General features: G+C 36.7%; 1 protein-coding gene across 1 annotated transcript; it reads left to right on the top strand.

Moving 5' to 3' along the window:
• The first annotated feature begins 1,487 nt into the window (after nucleotides 1-1,487).
• LOC109035339 (probable methylmalonate-semialdehyde/malonate-semialdehyde dehydrogenase [acylating], mitochondrial) lies at nucleotides 1,488-17,367 on the top strand. Its single transcript, XM_019048931.2, has 12 exons — nucleotides 1,488-1,809; nucleotides 4,102-4,236; nucleotides 4,987-5,136; nucleotides 5,861-5,939; nucleotides 7,623-7,822; nucleotides 8,861-9,028; nucleotides 10,060-10,306; nucleotides 13,013-13,194; nucleotides 13,665-13,844; nucleotides 14,558-14,656; nucleotides 15,631-15,766; nucleotides 16,458-17,367. Exons 1-11 carry the CDS (start codon nucleotides 1,768-1,770, stop codon nucleotides 15,730-15,732), a joined length of 1,584 nt encoding a protein of 527 aa, XP_018904476.2. The 5' UTR covers nucleotides 1,488-1,767; the 3' UTR covers nucleotides 15,733-15,766; nucleotides 16,458-17,367.
• Nucleotides 17,368-18,269: the final 902 nt, after the last annotated feature.

The raw sequence follows: 18,269 nt of genomic DNA, 5'->3' as shown, positions 1-18,269 counted from the left end.
CTAGCGATCCAATCTGCTATAACACATGTAGTGTATAATGCCACCTAATGATGTTGCAAGTCTGATTATAGTCTCCTTATTCTATGTCACGAGGTAGTAGATTTTCTTACTTTTAAATCTATTTTTCAATTCTTCGACAATTTCCTTCATCAACAAGGAAATTTAAAAAATGCTTCAATCGCAGCTCCTTAAGCTGTTTCAGATGAAGCAATAACATTTTTTTGTGCGATTCCTTCATTGTGCAATGATAAGGCAAATTCAAAAACTCAAAATGGTTTTTCAGATTTAGTCCCAATCCACCATCTCTGATTTTTTTTTGACATTTGGTCAAAGTAAAACTCTAAATGCTATTTTGTGGGAGGGGGAGGGGTTTGGGCTTGTGTATGATATTTTATGGTCTAGATAACATTTTCAGTACTGGGGGCACATTTTGGAACTGAAAGTCTTACCTCTAATGAAACTTTGATAGATACCTGGAGTAAATGTCAACTTTTAAATAGAAAATAAATTTTAGAGGAATTAATTTTAAATTATAAAAAGTAAGTTTAGAGGAATGACCTAGCACTTTCTGAAGTACAGAATTATTTAGTCCTATAAATCGACGGTAAAAGTCGGCAATCACATAACTCGGTTTGCTTCCTGTCATACTTTATTTTTTAAATGGAAAACTACTCAACGGCAATTCTTTAAAACTGTCATGATTTTTCTTCTCAATGCGAAGAAAATTCTGCAAAAACTTCAAGAAATAATATCAATTTGTTCTCCTTTAAAAAAATGACGTAGAGGCGGAGATTTTCAGACACCGCAAACGAGTTATGTGATTGCCGACTTTCACCGTCGAAATGTACCATAAATTCAAGATCTAACAATTTTAATGTGTTGAGTCCTAAAATTGAAAACATACAGTAAGATATAATTAGTGGCATTAGTTTTATCACATTGTATATCATGGAGGAAGAAAATCACTAACCTTTATCGAAAATAAAAAATTAGCCCAAAATCAATAGCCAAAAGCCCTATTTAAAAAAAAAAAAAGAAAGAAAAAAAAAAAAAAAGAAAAACCACACGATATAACGAGGGGTGATAGAACTGCATCGTGGATACATATTGAAAGCATGCACCTTTATTAAATTTTCCCTTTGGAGGTCGTCGAAACGCCATTTTGAATTTCGCGGGTTCACCGCGAGAACAGTCTTCGAAGTTGCCAGATTGGTTGGTTCGGTTTATTTTATTCCTCATTTTAAACGACCGGAATTTTACGGCAAATTCCGAACCAGACATTTTGATTGGACAAGACCGGTTCATTCCGTAAGTTCCGAGTTCACTGCAAAACGGCGGGAAATTCAATTTAAAGCGGATACATATCCGCCTCATTCAATCCATTTCCGGTTATTGTGCTGCCCTCTGGTAGCGTTTTAGTTAAACAGCAACGAAGTTTGTTTATATAACAAATTTCTGCTGATAAGGATGATAAGATAGAAATCGAAAGTAGAGTAGAGCACATGTGGGATAGCGAAAGCTTGATCACGTCATTCAAGTTTGTTGCTTGCGTGTTTTTTTAATTGTTGAATTGAATTAGCTATCAGTTATCGGCCTCGTGCGAGATGTGAGTTGAGCTTGCAGCTTTCTTATCACGTGTGTATAACCTCTTGTTGTCTCAAAGCGGTCTGCTGACAATCTTTAAATTGAAAACAAGGGAATTCAAAAACAGGTGTTTTCCTCCCTAGTGATCGTGTATTTTCTCCTACTTCCAACCACAGTTTCACCATGATTGTTGTCAACAAGTCGTACTCACTACTCCGCAAAAAAGTAAGTCAGAATTTTTAAGATTTCGATTCAGGGACTCTGAGGATTCGCCACTTTGTCTTGTCTCCCTTAAACCTCCGAATCACCCAAAGGGCTCTCAGGTAGTTAGTCCCAGTTATTCAAAGGTATTCTACATTGCAGGAAACTTGAGGAAAACCTATTAAATGAAGACCAATGGATTTTTAACGACAAAGGAAAACCCAGAAATTTTGTGTTGCTGTGCTGCATAATTTTGTTTCCCTAACGTTTAAGGTTGTAAGGAGCGAATTCAGAATTGCAAAGGAAGGTCCACGCTTGTGCATGCACCATCTGCATTCCTCAGCACTTGCACCTTGTGTATGACAGTGCTTTAAAAATGTATTTATCCAAAGAAAAACAACTGCACCCTTTCAAGTGAATTTTAAAATGATTAACTTTCATACAAGGACTTTCTTTTCTGAAAAAAAGGTCACTCAAAGTTTTGAGTAGTAAGCATACTATTGCTGTGTATTTGCCCAAAAAATAATTGTCTGTTAGTCTACCATAGGTACCTGTAAAATGGTGTGTAATTTTTTCCCCTTGATGTACCTAATTGTTGAAACTGAAGAAGACAGCCGGAAGAAATCTTCTCTTTGCAGGAATTTGTTTCTATTATGCCTCATACCAATTTATGTGGCCCTCACTGCATAGTGTCAAAGTTAGGTATATTACTTTACATTGGGTCATTTTGGTAGCGATGACAAATAATATTCATCTTATTTTTAGAGACTTTTTCAAATCAATTTCTATCATATAATTTACATTTGATTCCCTCATCAAGGAAAGAGGAGGATTATCAAATGATGTCATGTTGCATTACAGACTAAGTATTCCATTTTTTGATGCATTCCTCATCTCTTCTGGATTAGTATCCCGATCAGGTCAACATTACCTATTGGCCCATAAAATTGCTTGATCATTCTCCTAATACACTCTGGTGTGACGTTTCATTATACGGAGCTTACTTAAGTGCAGTTATAGTCTGAATATTCAATGGGTGAGCACTGTACATCAGGGGGTCAAAGATCAAATGAAACAAAAGGCAATTTGAATAATAAAGGGAAGTACATATTGAATATTTTTCCTAATCCTCTCGGACAGCTGTTTTTTTAAAAAAAATTACTGTGCTATCTTTTGTAATTTTTCCATCTACTTTGCCTTTCGAGATTGTAAATTTTTCATTCCTCAAGGGAGGGGTTAGGACAGTAGTTGTGAATTTTGGCTGGAAAATGTGTTTTACTGTTGCTGTAATTCTGATATCCCTTTTTAGGAGCATTTCCGGGGCTCCTGTCACATGGAACAATCCTTCTAGTCTCTTCCTGCACCTATTCTTGTATATCAAAAACTTCAGGACTCAAATTCTTAAAAAAATACCTGGAGGGGGAGGGATTGTTCTCATTGTAAGCAACACTGTGGAGTTCAATCGATGTTGAGATGGCTAAATTCTCAGCAGCGATATGGAATCAACTATCAGGCCCACCACAAGGGGGGGGATACTGGGTCTCTAGTAGGTACCGGGGCCCGTGCCGCAGGTGACAAACCACTACGAATTCATGTATTACCCTTGTCTCGTAAGATAAAGTGAAGAATTTACCCTAAAAATTTCTCAAAAGATGAATAACTTTTCAAAAACACACTGGGACATACTTTCGAATTCTTCTTGTTTCTGTAAAGATGCATAATTTAGTAACATTTCTATCTGTTTTCAAGATTTTCAGTATAGAATGATATTTTTAGTATAAATGCGTTTCATTTTCTTCCGTCGTCGGATGCTGAGAGTCTCCAGTCTGGGCATCCTAGACTTCAATGGCTCAACTCCCTTGCCATAGATGTATGAAAGGGGAGTCCTGGGGGACCTGCCCCCCCCCCTCCTCCCAGAATTGAAAATAATATCATCTGCCCCCCCCCCCAAAAAAAAAAAAAAATTTCAGATGTTTCGAATGCAACAATTCGGAAGTATTTTGTGCTGAAAGTAAATAAAAAAAGGCGTAATTATTCTGCAGAAATTGATAGAAAATCTCCATTATGGGATTTTCAAAATGCGTCCAAATAGGTTTAAAATTTGAAAAATTTCCCAGGGGAGGCCTCTTGGACACCCCCCCCCCCTCCTGTGCTGGGGGCCCGAGCCTTAAAACTAGTACTAGGGCCCGAGATGGGATATGGCGGGCCTGTCAACAATTATTCAATTAATTATAAAACTGTAAAAAATTACCCTTTCAATGACGTGCCTGTGAAAATTATTTAACCACCACTGATAATTTAAATTGTATTTTGCAGGCCCTGAAAGAACTGTGTGATGTCTCTTTCAAGCAAAATCGCGGTGTTTCAACGCACAAACTATACATTAATGGAAAAACTGTCGAGTCTCAGGCCACCGAATGGGTTGATTTGCATGATCCAGCCACTAATAAGGTATCGTTTAGGGCGAAAAATTGCTAATATTACACCGCTAGAATTTTAGTTTCATGAGAATTGGTCCAACATTTGTTCAAGTTTTAGAACAGAAGTATCCGTCTAGGGCCATGCTGCCTGGGCCCTGGTTCACTCAACCTTTGAGTAAAATTTGGCTTGCCCAACGAGCTGTATTTTTTGGTTGAGAACATTTTCAGCAGGAGTGAAGGAGTTGCAGAGACAAAACTAAGTAGACACTTTAGTGAATTAGGGGAGGTGACGCAAGTGATCCAATGTTGAGGAGACACCTCCTCTCTTCTACCACTCCTAAACGTCAAATTAATCAAATTGTGGAGTCCCTCTAAGTTTATGCAAGAGACATTTCCTTAAAATCCCCCCTTAATTACTTTGTCAAATTCTTGGAAAGGAGGAGCGATCTCTAATTTTAAAGAGCACATGAACATTTCCCTCCCTTTCTTCAGACTAAGAAGTTCTCACTTGCAATTCTATAAAAGCTCCATACTTTTCTGCTACTCTTCTTATACTCATAATAAGAAACACATTATCTGATCGGGTACCCTATGCATTGTATACAACAGAGTTTCTTTTATTATTTATTGCATTTTGAAAGCATTTAAGTTTTCTCTTCCCACCAATCTCGGAAGGTCTTCTTTACCCGGATCTCTCGTCATGTCAAATCTTTTCCTGAAGCTTTCAATCTGTAGTAATTTACCCATTAAAACTCAAATTCATTCAATTATATTTTTGTAGGTGGTTACGAGAGTTCCAATTTCAACGCAATCCGAAATGGAAGCTGCTGTCGCATCGGCCAAGGCAGCCTACAAATCCTGGTCCCGAACATCCATCATGTCTAGACAACAAATTCTTTTCAAATTTCAAGAAATAATTAGGAAAAATATGGTAAGGAGGCGGTGACAAAAATTGTTCCTCCTCAAATTACTTTGACTTTCAAGCTACAAAAAATTAGACTTAGCAGTATTGAGAGAGAATAAGGAACTTCTCTCCCTACTTATCAGCTTTTTTTTTCTTCTTTTTTTTTAAATAAAAATTAAGCTGGATCATATGATCTCTAATTCAGAATTTATTTATTTTAAGTTTCCTTGAACTCCTCATTTTTATGTAAATTTTCAATGGAAAGCTGAAGAAAAAAAACTATTTAAATTCTCTGGGTCTTATTCAGTTTGAATTTTTTTTTTCTAAAACGGTCGGATTTCTGAATTTAATGAACCTGTGCCAAAAGCCAAGTTCTAGGATTTCCAAATTCCAATCCTGACGTTACCCCAGAATGGTTGGAAGCCTTCATACCAGAAAATAGTATCAACAAAATTCATGTTCATCTTTCTGGAAGGTAATGAAGTGGGTCTTGGTTGCAACCATGAATAAATCTCTTTACCTCACAATTTAAGATTGAAGAAAAATGGGGCAAAGGAAATATCCAACATTAGAATTAGAATTTTTTGGGGGCTCAACATTTTATTGAAAAATGATGGGAAAATCTGTTTTTCACCACTTTTTGTTTGAGCTTATAATTTAAGGTGAAAAAAAAAAAAAAAAAAAAAAAAAAAAAAAAAAAAAAAAAAACAGGAAAAACATCATCTTTTATCAAATGATTCCTTCATTTCAGAAAGAACTGGCAGCAAACATTACTCTAGAACAAGGGAAAACCCTAGCGGATGCAGAAGGGGATGTTTTACGTGGCTTACGTGAGTAGCTACTCTTATTATCCCCCGCTTACGTACGGATATCTGTCAAAGAGTTAGATCAAACCAATCTTTCCCATTCAAAATATCTTCTTCAGAACATTTGCACACTGTCTGAATAATTATGTAGAAAAATTACAACTTATTCGCTTGTGAAAATATGAATGTATGAATCTCCAGGTTATTTATCAAAGTGCTCAGCTGGAGAGGTTGTAAGATAAAGTAGTTTCGGTTTACATTTAGGAGTGTGTGTGAGAAGTGGAGCTACATGCTGTGTGAGAGGTTTCAGACAGTAATTGGGTGATTTATGACAGTTCAAGCTGCCAGACCCAATTGACTCTAATCAGTGATATCCCTGTCTTCCTCTCCTGAAGTTGGTCTCTCTTCATATCCCCAAACTCAACTCCCACCATCAAGAGAATATCTACAACTGTTAGATGTCTCTTAGATCTGTCAAACCCCTGCCTCCATCTTCTTTTTCATTATCCCAGTTGCAGCCCTGAATATGGATCCAATAACGCTCCTCGAGAGCACAGGATTTGCGATTCAGCTACAAAGGTTTCAGTGTTAAATTTTGCAAGCCATGCAACAGGGCAGTGTTTCTTGACAGTGAACAAAGTGATAGTAGCTATTGCCAAATTTCGTCAGGCAATTTATTTTTATCAAGGGAAGGGGTGTATTGATGCTCTTCAAAATTTCAGAGGACTTCCTCAGTTGCCTAAAGCGAATTCCCTGATGCACTTTAGCAATAGCTGATAGCACTTATTGTCAGTTCACTTTCAGAAATACCATCCAATACTTTATTTATTTATTTATTTTTTTTTAAAAAAGAATTAACTTGAGCACATAAAAAAACTCCTGAAGTTAATGTTCTATTGCAAAGGTTGACTGTAAGAGAGTCTAGCTCCTCATTCAGTCCGATCATTAACGCAAAGATAGGGCTGAGTATATTAATGAGGTTGCCAGTTTGTTTGGTGAAAAAAAATTTTATGGACTATTGATTTCTCCCATAAATGTATGGCCAAGATCATCAAGGAAAGAGCGTTTTCAGACCTAGAAAAAATGCTGAAAAAATCTGTGAGGCTCGGACATTTTACTTGAGCTGTAGTGTGAGGCCTTTTCTATGTGCCGTGGATCAACGCAGCCCCAAAATCAACTTGAAAGTGAGAAATTAGCTATATCACTCAGAAGAGGATCTGCAAATCCAAGCTTCTGGTTTGCGAAAAAACCTGAATCAACTTGCGGCAAATCAGCCATTAAAATCAAACTCATCTGTGCAGCAGTTAATTGGGTTCTAATTTGAAATAAAAATAATCTCATTGCAAAGCCTACCAAAGCAAATTTAGTGCCCAACTCTGCTCAAGTAGACATTTGCTCCGTGGTGGGTAGGAAATTTAAATTGGAGAGCACAAAAAAATATGCTGATTTTACTCTTGTAAGTTTAATACATACATTTTTTGTGTGTCCACCGTGTTTGATGTGAAATGTTGATGAACAAATATGTACTGAGGAGCTCTATTTCTTACTATGTCAGGTGTCACACCATACCCTCTGAAATTAAACAAAATTTTGACTATTTTTTAACGTTGAAAGTTGATGTTGAAGATCTTAACTTGTGGATTGCAAAAAATTCAATATGTGACTTCATTTTGATAATATGCCTATCATTTTTGTTGTTTTCTACAGAGGTTGTGGAACATTGCTGTGGCATTCCATCTCACTTTCTGGGTCACACTTTAGCCGGTGTCGCAAAAGACCTTGATATTCACTCGTACAGAGTACCTTTGGGTGTTACTGCTGGGATCACTCCATTCAACTTCCCTGCAATGATACCTCTTTGGATGTTCCCAGTTGCTTTAGCTTGTGGTAATACTCATGTTATCAAGGTATGTGGGGGTCGCTATCGATTTACCTTTCATATTTAGAGGGGACTTTGACTTATGAAGCCCTATCTATCAGCGGGCCGATTATTGAAATTTTTAGACAAAGAAGACACAAGGAGTATAAGGCAATCCTATTGGTTGAAATCTGTGGTTCTTATAGACTAAGGGGGTAAATGATGGACTAACTATTGGGTCTCTCGCGGGTTGTCGTTAGTTAGTCTATTACCTACGTCCTTTGTCCATTGCAACCACCCGCTTCCACCAATAGGATCCCTCCATGTCCTTTTTGTCTTCTTTGTCTATTGCTTTGTCTATCAATTTCAATAATCAGCCTGCTGGACAGTTCAAAGAAATGGCCTCTCTACTCTTGTGATAGATTCTATTCAATGTTTGATGCAATTTTCAATCAAGCATTGCTGTATTAAAAGCGTAAACAAATTACGAACAGGATTGTACTTAAGTCTGAAAAGACGAGGGGATATTGCTCTTTCTACCTCTTGCCCTAAATGGAGAACGAGTGTTAGCGGAATATCGCCCTTTTCAGCAAAGGAATAACGTAATCTTTAAAATCAAGCTGGATGGCCGTATATTCCCAGAAAATGTACTAGTTCTTCCTCATTTCTATTTACAAATTAATTGTGCAAAAAATTGCACCCACCATTCAGGAAATTTTGTCATGAAAGGTTAAAAATTGCGTGTGAAAGACTCATGATAATACAGATGGATTTGCCTTGAGGGTTAGGGGACAGTCACTCCCTAAACTTTGGCCGAAAGGGCCCTACCGGTGCCCTTTTTGGCTTTAGGAGGCCCATAAGGCATTTTGAGAAATCTTACAGAACCTCTCAGGGCCTCTCTTGAATCCCCCCCCCTTTATCAGGAGATGTTTCCAATCCTTTTTTCAGTAATGCTTGCCTCCCTGAATATTCTAAATCAGTCCGCCCCTGCGTGTTAAAGACCCAAGAAAAATTAAACCGATAGATAAATCTTCCTTCTTTCTTCCTCATCGGATAAGTAAGCCAATTTATGTGTCAAATTTTACAGCCTTCAGAAAGAAACCCTGGTGCGTGTATGATGTTAGTAGAAATGTTGACCGAAGCTGGTGCCCCACCAGGTGTTGTGAATGTCATTCACGGAACTCACGACTCCGTCAATTTCATCTGCCGCCATCCAGACATCCAAGCAATATCATTTGTCGGATCTGATCAGGCTGTGAGATTCCACCGTTTTTACTTTTCCTTTTTTTCTGTGCATGAATTTATTTTTCCATTACAAATGATTCATTACAAATTCAAATGTGGTATTTGGTTTCAGTGATTCAAAGTACATATTTCACATCTCAGGATCTTTAAGGGTTTTTCGTTTTGTGTAAAAGCAAATTTAATAATCTCAAATACTTAATAATTTTAATACTTTGATTAAGGTGATTCGATGGACGCCCTTATTTTGTGTCAGAACGGCACACGATATATCGCATCAATTGGTTCCATTTTTTTAGCTACTCGTCATTTTTCTCCAATTTTGAGATCGCAACTCTGTTGTCAGGAGACTAAAGCACTCACTTACCAATTTTAACAAATAAATTGGACGTATTTCTATCAAATGGACCTAAGCGCCATAGGGTGAGGAAGGTAGAGGGGGGCTTGGATTGGCGGCGGAATCGGGCGTCCGGCTTATTCCGTCCTATACTCGCAATGCTTTTCCATGGTGCTTAGGTCCGTTTGACAGAACGCGCTATCCGGGATTCTAAATTCCTCAAAAGGAACTCGAATTGGCGTTTAGTTCCGTTTGATAGAAATACGTCCGATTCAACGTAATAAAGGCGTGGTTTTTTTTAGAGAGAAAACATCGCATTCGATACTGATATCGAAACTGCACTCGAATGCTATATTTTCTCTCTAAAAAAACCACGCCTTTATTACGTTGAATTTCTTTGTTAAAATTGGTAAGTGAGTGCTTTAGTCTCCTGACAACAGAATGGCAATCTCAAAATTGGAGAAAAATGAAGAGTAGCTGAAAAAATGGAACCAATTGATGAGATATATCGCATGCCGTTCTGACACAAAATATGGAGTCCATCGAATCACCTTAAGGGTATGCCATCTCTAAAACGAGGTGCCAACAAGAAAGGTAAAAAACGAGAATTCTAAGCTTCTTGGCGTAGAAACTGTGTTCAAAAATACATCCGATTTTTTATTCTTTTTCAAGGTATCTCATCAAAATTTTTAATTCATCTTTTACAGGGCAAGTATATATACAAAGAGGGTAGCGCTCATGGAAAGCGAGTACAAAGCAACATGGGGGCCAAAAATCACGGAGTCGTTCTTCCAGACGCTAACAAAGAGGACACACTAAACCAGTTGGTCGGAGCCGCTTTTGGTGCTGCGGGCCAGCGATGTATGGCCTTGAGCACTGCCATATTTGTCGGCGAAGCTAAAAATTGGATCACTGATCTTAAGATCAGAGCAGAAAAACTGAAAGTCAATGCGGGTAAGTTATATATCGGCAGTGAATCTGCAGAAACGGATATCCCGTTTGCAGTGTTTCAAAATCCCTGCTCCCATTTTATTCTATCAAATGGAAACAAACCAACTCCATTGTTTGAAATGCTCGTGAATTATACTTCATGTAGAGGAGAATAATCACAGAAATTTTCAAGAAATAACTTTGCGTATTTTTCCATTTCAAAAATAAAGTATGACAGGAAGTCTGCAACGTTGCAAACCGAGGTGCACATTCCTGCAGTTTTACCATTGATATATGTACTGTCACCAACTCTTTCTACAGGGCAGGGTTAAAAAATATTTTATTTCCTGTACTCACAGCTCTATTTAATTGTTCCTTACAGGCGCCATGCATTGTTGATGTATAGCAACATAGGAAGAAAAGTAGTGCAAAAAGGAACAGAACATAAATAGATACATTTTAAATCAATGAAAAAAAAGAAGTTTTTGTAAGGGGTCATTTCTAGTTCTTTTTTATGATAGAATTCTCATGATTTAATTTTCATTGGATGATTTTTAATTACTAGTTTTTCTAGTGTAAGGAATTTTTCTTGAAATCTAAACAAAGCCTTTATTTCCCACTATTTTCTTTGAATTCGTCCAAGAGACAATCCATGAACATATATCCCATGAGAGAGTATAGTGATACTAATGAATTGCAACTGCTCCTAGATGAATCTAATAAAAGAATTCCCCCTACCCTAAAATCTGTGGCTCATTTCAAGCTGATCTTCAAGTTGATTGAAAGAATACAAAAGTTTAGAAGACTGGAAATTGTATCTTACCTACCTAGCATTTTATGTTAGTTGGCTTAAAGGTCAAAGGACAGTAATAGACTCTCTGAGTTCAGTCTCTGAAGGTTTGCACCTTTCGTCTCTTCTTTCCATTTGGGCAAAATCCTCTCTTTTGGTTCCTTATATCTTATTTATCTAAGTTTACCTTAAGCTTTATTATTGCCTGTCCAACTATTCTGTCTTCAATGCCAACAAATCAATACAGTAAACCTCGGATTACCCGAACCCTGGTTTATCCGAACTGATTTTGGGAGGACAATTTTTTTTTATGCGTTTTTGCGTTGAAGTTGGTAGAAGCTCTGTAACAGATTGGAAAAATAAGCGTGCTAAGCTAGAAAAATATGTCAGCCAACAAGAACCTGGGAGCTCTAGGAAAAGTATGAAGAAAGGCTCCTATGCTGAAGTTGAAGCCACTCTATTTTTGTGGCATTCGCAAGCCAGAGAACAGGGCTCCGGATTATCCGAACCGGCCGACCACCACATTACTTCGGATAATCCGAGGTTTATTGTATCAGTGAAGTATGCCAATTGTTTTCACAAGTGTCAGGAGTTTTACAAAGACTCCTCAATTATTATATCTTCAGATTCGGAGGTCTCAATTTCAGTTTCTGCCGAATCAATTTCCTCTATTGTTGTCCCCTCAATTACTGTTTCTTCAAGCATAGGCTCCTCTATTATTGTTTCTTTGACTTTGGCGTGCAAGACACCTGTCTCATTTAGTTCTATCTCTTTGATATCCATTTCTTCAATCGTTCTTTGTTCTATTTCAGCCGCCTCAATATCCACTTTTCCCACTTCCTCTTCTTCAGTATCCGTGGCTGGATCTATCTCCTCGATTACCACTTCCTCATTAATGTCTTCTTTAATGGCAGGTTTTTTCAACACATCCATAGTCTATTACATTGATTTTTTTCAATGAATCAAAATTAATCACAGTTAAGGTATCCTCTTTGATTTTTCTTAACTCTACACTTCTCTCCCGCTATCAGATGGATTCACTTTTATATGAACACTGTCTGGAAAAATCAGCTAATGAATAAACTTGAAGAACACTTTCAAAGTCAAGCACACTTGAGGAGCTATTTTGAAGGTCTATTTGTTGATGTGTCTCCATGGTAACGGTAAAAGTGCACCATGAACATTTGGAGGTTACAGTGGAAAGTAGCATTTGCCTTGTGCCAATGTTGAAAATACCTTCATGTGAAGCTTTTTGCATACCAATGGTGTAAGTCCGCAACCGCGTATCTCGGTTTGCGATGTAGCAGACTTCGTTCATACTTCATATTTCAAATGGAAAACTACTCAATGGCAATTCTTAAGAACCACTGTAACTTTTCTCCTTTGTGGGAACAAAGTTTTGCGGAAATTTTAAGTAACGATGTTGATTAGTTCTCCTTACAAAAATAAAATAGCAATGGAGATTTTTAAACACTGCAAATGAGATATATGGTTGCGAAATCACACCGTCAATATGGTTTGATCGTTTGTTCATTAGATAGATCTCTGTCATTTTTTTACTTGTGTCTTATTTAGCTCGTATCCTGTTATTCGAATTAATCTTTCAAAATAGAATTGTATGAATATATGAAAGATTTTAGAGAAAAGTTAAAGATTCAGGAATCAAAAAAAGCATCTGAAAAAAAATATCATTCTCTACAAGAAAATTAAGTTTTTCTTCAATTACGTTCCTCTAAGATGAAGTTTCTTCCTTTAAAAACCTTTCTTCAGTTTTTCTTTTGTTCGACTTCTATTGTTTTTTGCGCAACATAAGTGTGGCACGAGTAACCTAGCACAATCTGTGACTTGTCCAGGTTATTTAGTCTATTACTTTTTTACAATTCATCCATTGGAAATGCAAAGTATATTGAAGTTTTCAATGTTTGCTTCTAAATTAACAGGTCACGTCCCCGGAACAGACTTGGGTCCAGTCATATCGCCCAAAGCCAAAGAAAGAATTCTAAGTCTAGTCCAATCAGGAGTTGACGAAGGAGCCACATTATTATTAGATGGTCGAGGTATTTCCGTACCTGGTTACGAGCAGGGGAACTTTGTTGGACCCACCATTTTAACTGATGTGAAGGTAAGAACGCAACTTAAATTACAGTTTCTCGATTATCGTTTAAGCATCATTAATTGAAAGGAAGCTATATGTAGGTCTTATAAGTTGTTTAACTTCTTCACACTCTAACTAAACTGCATAAACAGTGCCAAGCTAAGTTAAACACTATTTCAGGTCTAGAAAATTATAATTTGGAAATGATAACTTCTTCCTTTTTCTGCCTGAAGTTTTTTTTTCATTTGGTGAAGATGTAGTTTTCTACTCCTTGCTTGATTTGTAACAATCTGTATTCAGGAACTCTAAAACTGTGGAATAGTTCAATCCTAAAAGTAAAATGTGTATCATACCCGTTCAATGTTGCATTTATAATACAGTCCTGTACAACTCAGTTTTTCAACTGAAAATTCTAGTTTTGAGAATTTAATGATGATGATTGATTCTACTTCTACTTTTGAATGCTGTTTACGTAATTAGGTATGATTCTCTTGCAGCCTAATATGCTCTGCTACAAAGAAGAGATTTTTGGACCAGTTTTAATATGTTTAAATGTTGACACCTTAGATGAAGCCATAGCTATAATTAATGCAAACCCCTACGGAAACGGCACAGCTCTCTTCACCACAAATGGTGCAGCAGCTCGTAAATTCACTTTTGAAGCAGACTGTGGACAGGTAAAATTATTATCTGTATTCATATGTTTTGTCTCTGCACAGCCTATCATCGGTTTTTAATGCTTAAACGCTACGTAATACTTAAGATTCTTTTTTTTTTTAATTTTACTGATCGATGGCTAAATGTGTATCTAAATTTCAATGTTTAAAGATTTCCGATTATGTTCTATTTTCTTTAAGGAAAATTACTAAATGTTTTGTTCCTAGCAATTTTGAGCAACTTTCTTAGAATGCATATAGGGAATATCTAGAAAATACAATAGAAAGTGTTGAGTTTTCCTTAAAAAAGTAATAAATGAGTGGGGAATTACAACATTACGATCTGCGATACGCATTTTGTTTTTTTCACCGTCAAAATACAAAATATTGATAGGCACAAGCCATAGGCTGTAGCACATGTTAATTGTAAAGCCAATAAAAATTATTTGAGTGATGAAGACAAGAACAGAATAGATTTTGTTTTCTGCAGATCTCCTTCTAATTTTTGGAAGCGCAGTGTTTGGAAGCGCAATTGGCCCCATTCCAGGGTTGAAATCAGCCCCCCCCCCCCCTTGGTTTTTCTAAAACTGGCATTTTTTGACAATGAAAGATCTATTTTCAACAACAAAAAAATTGGTTTTAGTCGGTCATCAAATCTCTTTAATAAGACATACTGCTGCAAGCAACATTCCTCTAAAATCCAGAATAAATTTTCTTAATCTCTTTCTCCTCAGGTTGGTATTAATGTTCCTATCCCAGTACCCTTATCAATGTTCTCTTTCACGGGATCTAGAGGTTCGTTCCGAGGAGACACTCACTTCTATGGTCAGCAGGTCAGTGAAAATTCATACAGTTTTGTTCCTTTTTCTTCAGTTTCTAACATTTACCTAAGTTCCGTGTAGTAAAAATTATTGCTCACCCATTGTTATAAAATTCAATGTTAGACCTAACAGTATGAAGAAAAAAACACTAAGAAGTGGCCCGAACTGTATGTAACAAGGTGGAGAAATGGTGCTAGGTCCATACCATTTCGCGGGGAAAACAAAGCCAAGAAGTTCCAAAAATTATAATTAGAGTCAAAATTAAATTTTTGAACTCTAATGTGTACCAGTACGAAACTTCGAAACTCTCCACCCTCAGTTTCGTACTTGCACGCATTAGAGTTCAAAAAATTTAATTTTGACTCTACTTATAATTTTTGGAACCTCTTGGCTTTGTTTTCCCAGCGAAATGGTGTGGCCCCAGCACCATTTTTCCACCTTGTTACATAACAGTACGTTTAAGTGAAAAAATAAAAGAAAAAAAAAACATGTGCGCAAGAAAATGCATACTTTACTGCACCTAACTTATTGTCAATTCATTTAATTTTTGCAAATATCATTATTGATCTATCAAAAACTTTAAACATCGAATATGGATGTTTGATTAGTTTTTTATGAAATTAATGCATCATTGCTTGTAGAATAGAGGAAGATACAATTTCCCTTTTAGGCGCACAACATTTTGTACATCCTATAAGTGCTTTATGCCAAAAAACCCTGTTTATAATAGGAGTACATATCAATTCCTGGATTAAGAGGTAGGAAAAGAAATGTTTTGGAATAATTTCACTTGGGATGGTTCTCAGGTCTAAGCTCTCCAAAATAGAGGTCCCTGCAGTCGTTAGATATGTTTAAAATTCCCCAAATGCAACTTCCCTTGCTCATATTAAATTTTCTCAGTAATTATCTTGTGCATTCTTTGTAAAAATCTGAAAGTAAAATTGTGGGTTCATACTAATTCATTTGTTTTCCCCTCAATTTTTCAGGGTATTGACTTCTACACTGAGACAAAAACCGTCACACAGCTGTGGCGAGAAAAAGATGTAACTCACAGTCAAGCCTCTGTCTCTATGCCCGTCATGCGATGATTATCTTACCTTGAACAAGTAAATTTTACTTGAAGTAAGTACCTATCATATTTTATAGTAAATTTCATCTGTCCTTCCTGTGCTCAGAAATTTAGAGGAAGATTTAGAACAACATTGAGCACTCTGAAAACATTTTTTTGGTTAAGATTTCACAAAACAGGACACCAACTCCTTGCTATAATCATTTAATGCCCAATTAGATCTCACTCAATCCGAATAAAATGTGGCCAAAAGAAAACAAAATAATTGATCTTCCTCCAGTTCTTTACTTACCAGAAAACGGAATATTTCGCTTTGAAATCAGTCAGAATTTACTGAAAAGAATTTGTAAAAAGCTTGTAAAATCCAAGTTTACTTTTTGTTTAAGGACTGATTGCTAGGTACTCAATTGTTAATTAATTTTTCTTGCTTTTGCAAAAAATGAGTGAATTTTCTCGAAAATTTGGCGAAAACAAGTCTATGACGACCATAAGTGTCCAAATGCTTCTCAGTGTTCCAATAAATTGGCCTGGTTTTGAACATTTGTTTCATTCGCTCTTGTCAAAGGACTGATCAAGTTCCATTCGGTGATTTTTTTAAAAAATTTAAATCTCTTAAATTTTAAGAAAATTAAATGATACATGAACAAGTAGTCGCTGCCACTAGAGTTCCTGGCTTTTAAAGCAATATGCTACACATGCCTCCTACTTCTCTCAATCTATCACTAATTGCTGTTCATTTCACAGGTCATTCCATCACACCAACCAAAATCGTATGCTGAAGGTTCATATGAGAAATTTCCAAACGTTGCTTCCTCCTCTGCAGTGCTCTAAAAATGTCTCCTCAATCGAAGGAAAATTATATATGTTGTGATTAATTTCTTTCTTTTTTTTAAGTGAAAACATTCCATTTCAAGCGCCATGTTCGACCAGAAAATTTGGTACTTATACCAACCAAAATTTTTACTGCAGACCTCAACGGTATCGAAGCAGGATATTAATATTTAGCTCAAGGCAACTGAAAGAACTGCTTTTCATTTTCCATGCTTTCGCATTCCTTGCTAAGGTTTTTTCTGCATAATAAATTTGCATTGTGCAAGAACAGATTACAAGTTCTGGCTGTCCTTTCAATCAGATATGTATTTCCTCTCTCAGGGAAAAATTTCTCTTAATTTCTAGTGTATCTGCTGTGTCTTCCATTCTTAAAATAAGTAATTAGCCTCATGTTTTGTGTGTTTTGAGTAATTATGTTTTTGTATTGTGGGTTGTATGTATTTTATTACATATTCTGTTTTCTTATTCTGAAGTCTTTGCAAAACTCAGACAAATTTTCTGAGCCAAAAGCGTGCTTAATGACTTGCCGAGGCTCTTTGGTTTTAACGGAGGTTTGCCTTTGCTTTGCATGGAATCACAAGCTAATCAAAAATTCACAAAGGAAAATTATAAGCGTGTTGGAGACTGGCACCCTATTTTAGTTTAAATTTGTCAAGCTCCGAATTCCTTACCTGATAAAACTTACGTAAATTCTAATTTTTAAAAGTACCTGCGCTGAGGCCTTTTTGCCTCCTTATTTTTGACCATTTTGGTACACATTATTGTCAGTCAATGAATTTGTTTTTGTGCGTTTTCCTTTAATATTATACAATTTGTTTTCATCTCTCAGCTTTATTATTCTCCTGCTCTTTGGAAATAAATTTTCCGCCTTGGGTCTCCACCAAAATAATGTTGAGGTATAGAAGCTATGAACTTCATGCTGATATTTACATGCATTTTTGTTTTACAAATTATCTCCTTGCCATGCTCTGACAGTGTTGCAACATTCTTAATAACAACCCTTTCGAAAATGTCTTCGATAACATCGCAAAAGTAGCTAAGGTGTATCTCCTTTTGCATTTTCACAGGCCCAGGGGGTCAGGGGCCCTCTAGGCTCGATTTTAATTTTCAAAAATTTAGTGTTGGTCAATTTTTCATCATGATTTCCTTTTCAATAAGACAATTATGAACCACTAAAATTTTGTTCCTTTCCCACTGGAAAATGCAAAGGACCCCGCACACCTCTTATGGGAAGCTGCACCATGAAGAATTGCCTTCTGACTTATGTATTTCGATTCTCCTCAAGATGCTGATCAGAAGTTATAATTGCGCCAACTTTTTACAATGCACCGTTTTCGCGAAAAACCTATGAGAAGATTCAATTATTCAGCGACTATGAATAAAAAAGAACAAAGCATTTGAGAACAGGCCCGATGTGAATAAGGAAAAAACGTAGCATGTGTCCGTCTTCTTATCTGTACCTGCCGACTCAGGGGCTACCTCCCTCCCGCACTCGCCCGGTAGACGTTCAGACTTTTCTGTTTTTATGCTCCTCAAGAATCTGATTTGGATGGTGGTCGAGCAAAACGGCGTGCGGAATCCGAGATAAGACTGCCGCTCGGTGCAGGAGTCCCCATGATTTCCTTGTTGACACACAGCGGCTTGTCAATCGAGCACTGAAATGAGGAATCTTTCTGGCTTTTTATCACCGAATAATTGAATCTTCTCATAGGTTTTTTGCAAAAA

The sequence above is a fragment of the Bemisia tabaci genome, chromosome 7 (assembly GCF_918797505.1).
Source record: "Bemisia tabaci chromosome 7, PGI_BMITA_v3".
Taxonomy (NCBI): Eukaryota; Metazoa; Arthropoda; class Insecta; order Hemiptera; family Aleyrodidae; genus Bemisia; species Bemisia tabaci.
This window is presented reverse-complemented; position numbering and strand designations above follow the sequence as displayed.

Coding starts and splice junctions, on each gene's coding strand:
- LOC109035339 (XM_019048931.2), top strand. CDS start 1,768: ATGATTGTTGTCAACAAGTCGTACTCACTACTCCGCAAAAAA. Junction 1,810..4,101: donor ACTCACTACTCCGCAAAAAA/GTAAGTCAGAAT, acceptor TGTATTTTGCAG/GCCCTGAAAGAACTGTGTGA. Junction 13,845..14,557: donor TTGAAGCAGACTGTGGACAG/GTAAAATTATTA, acceptor CTTTCTCCTCAG/GTTGGTATTAATGTTCCTAT.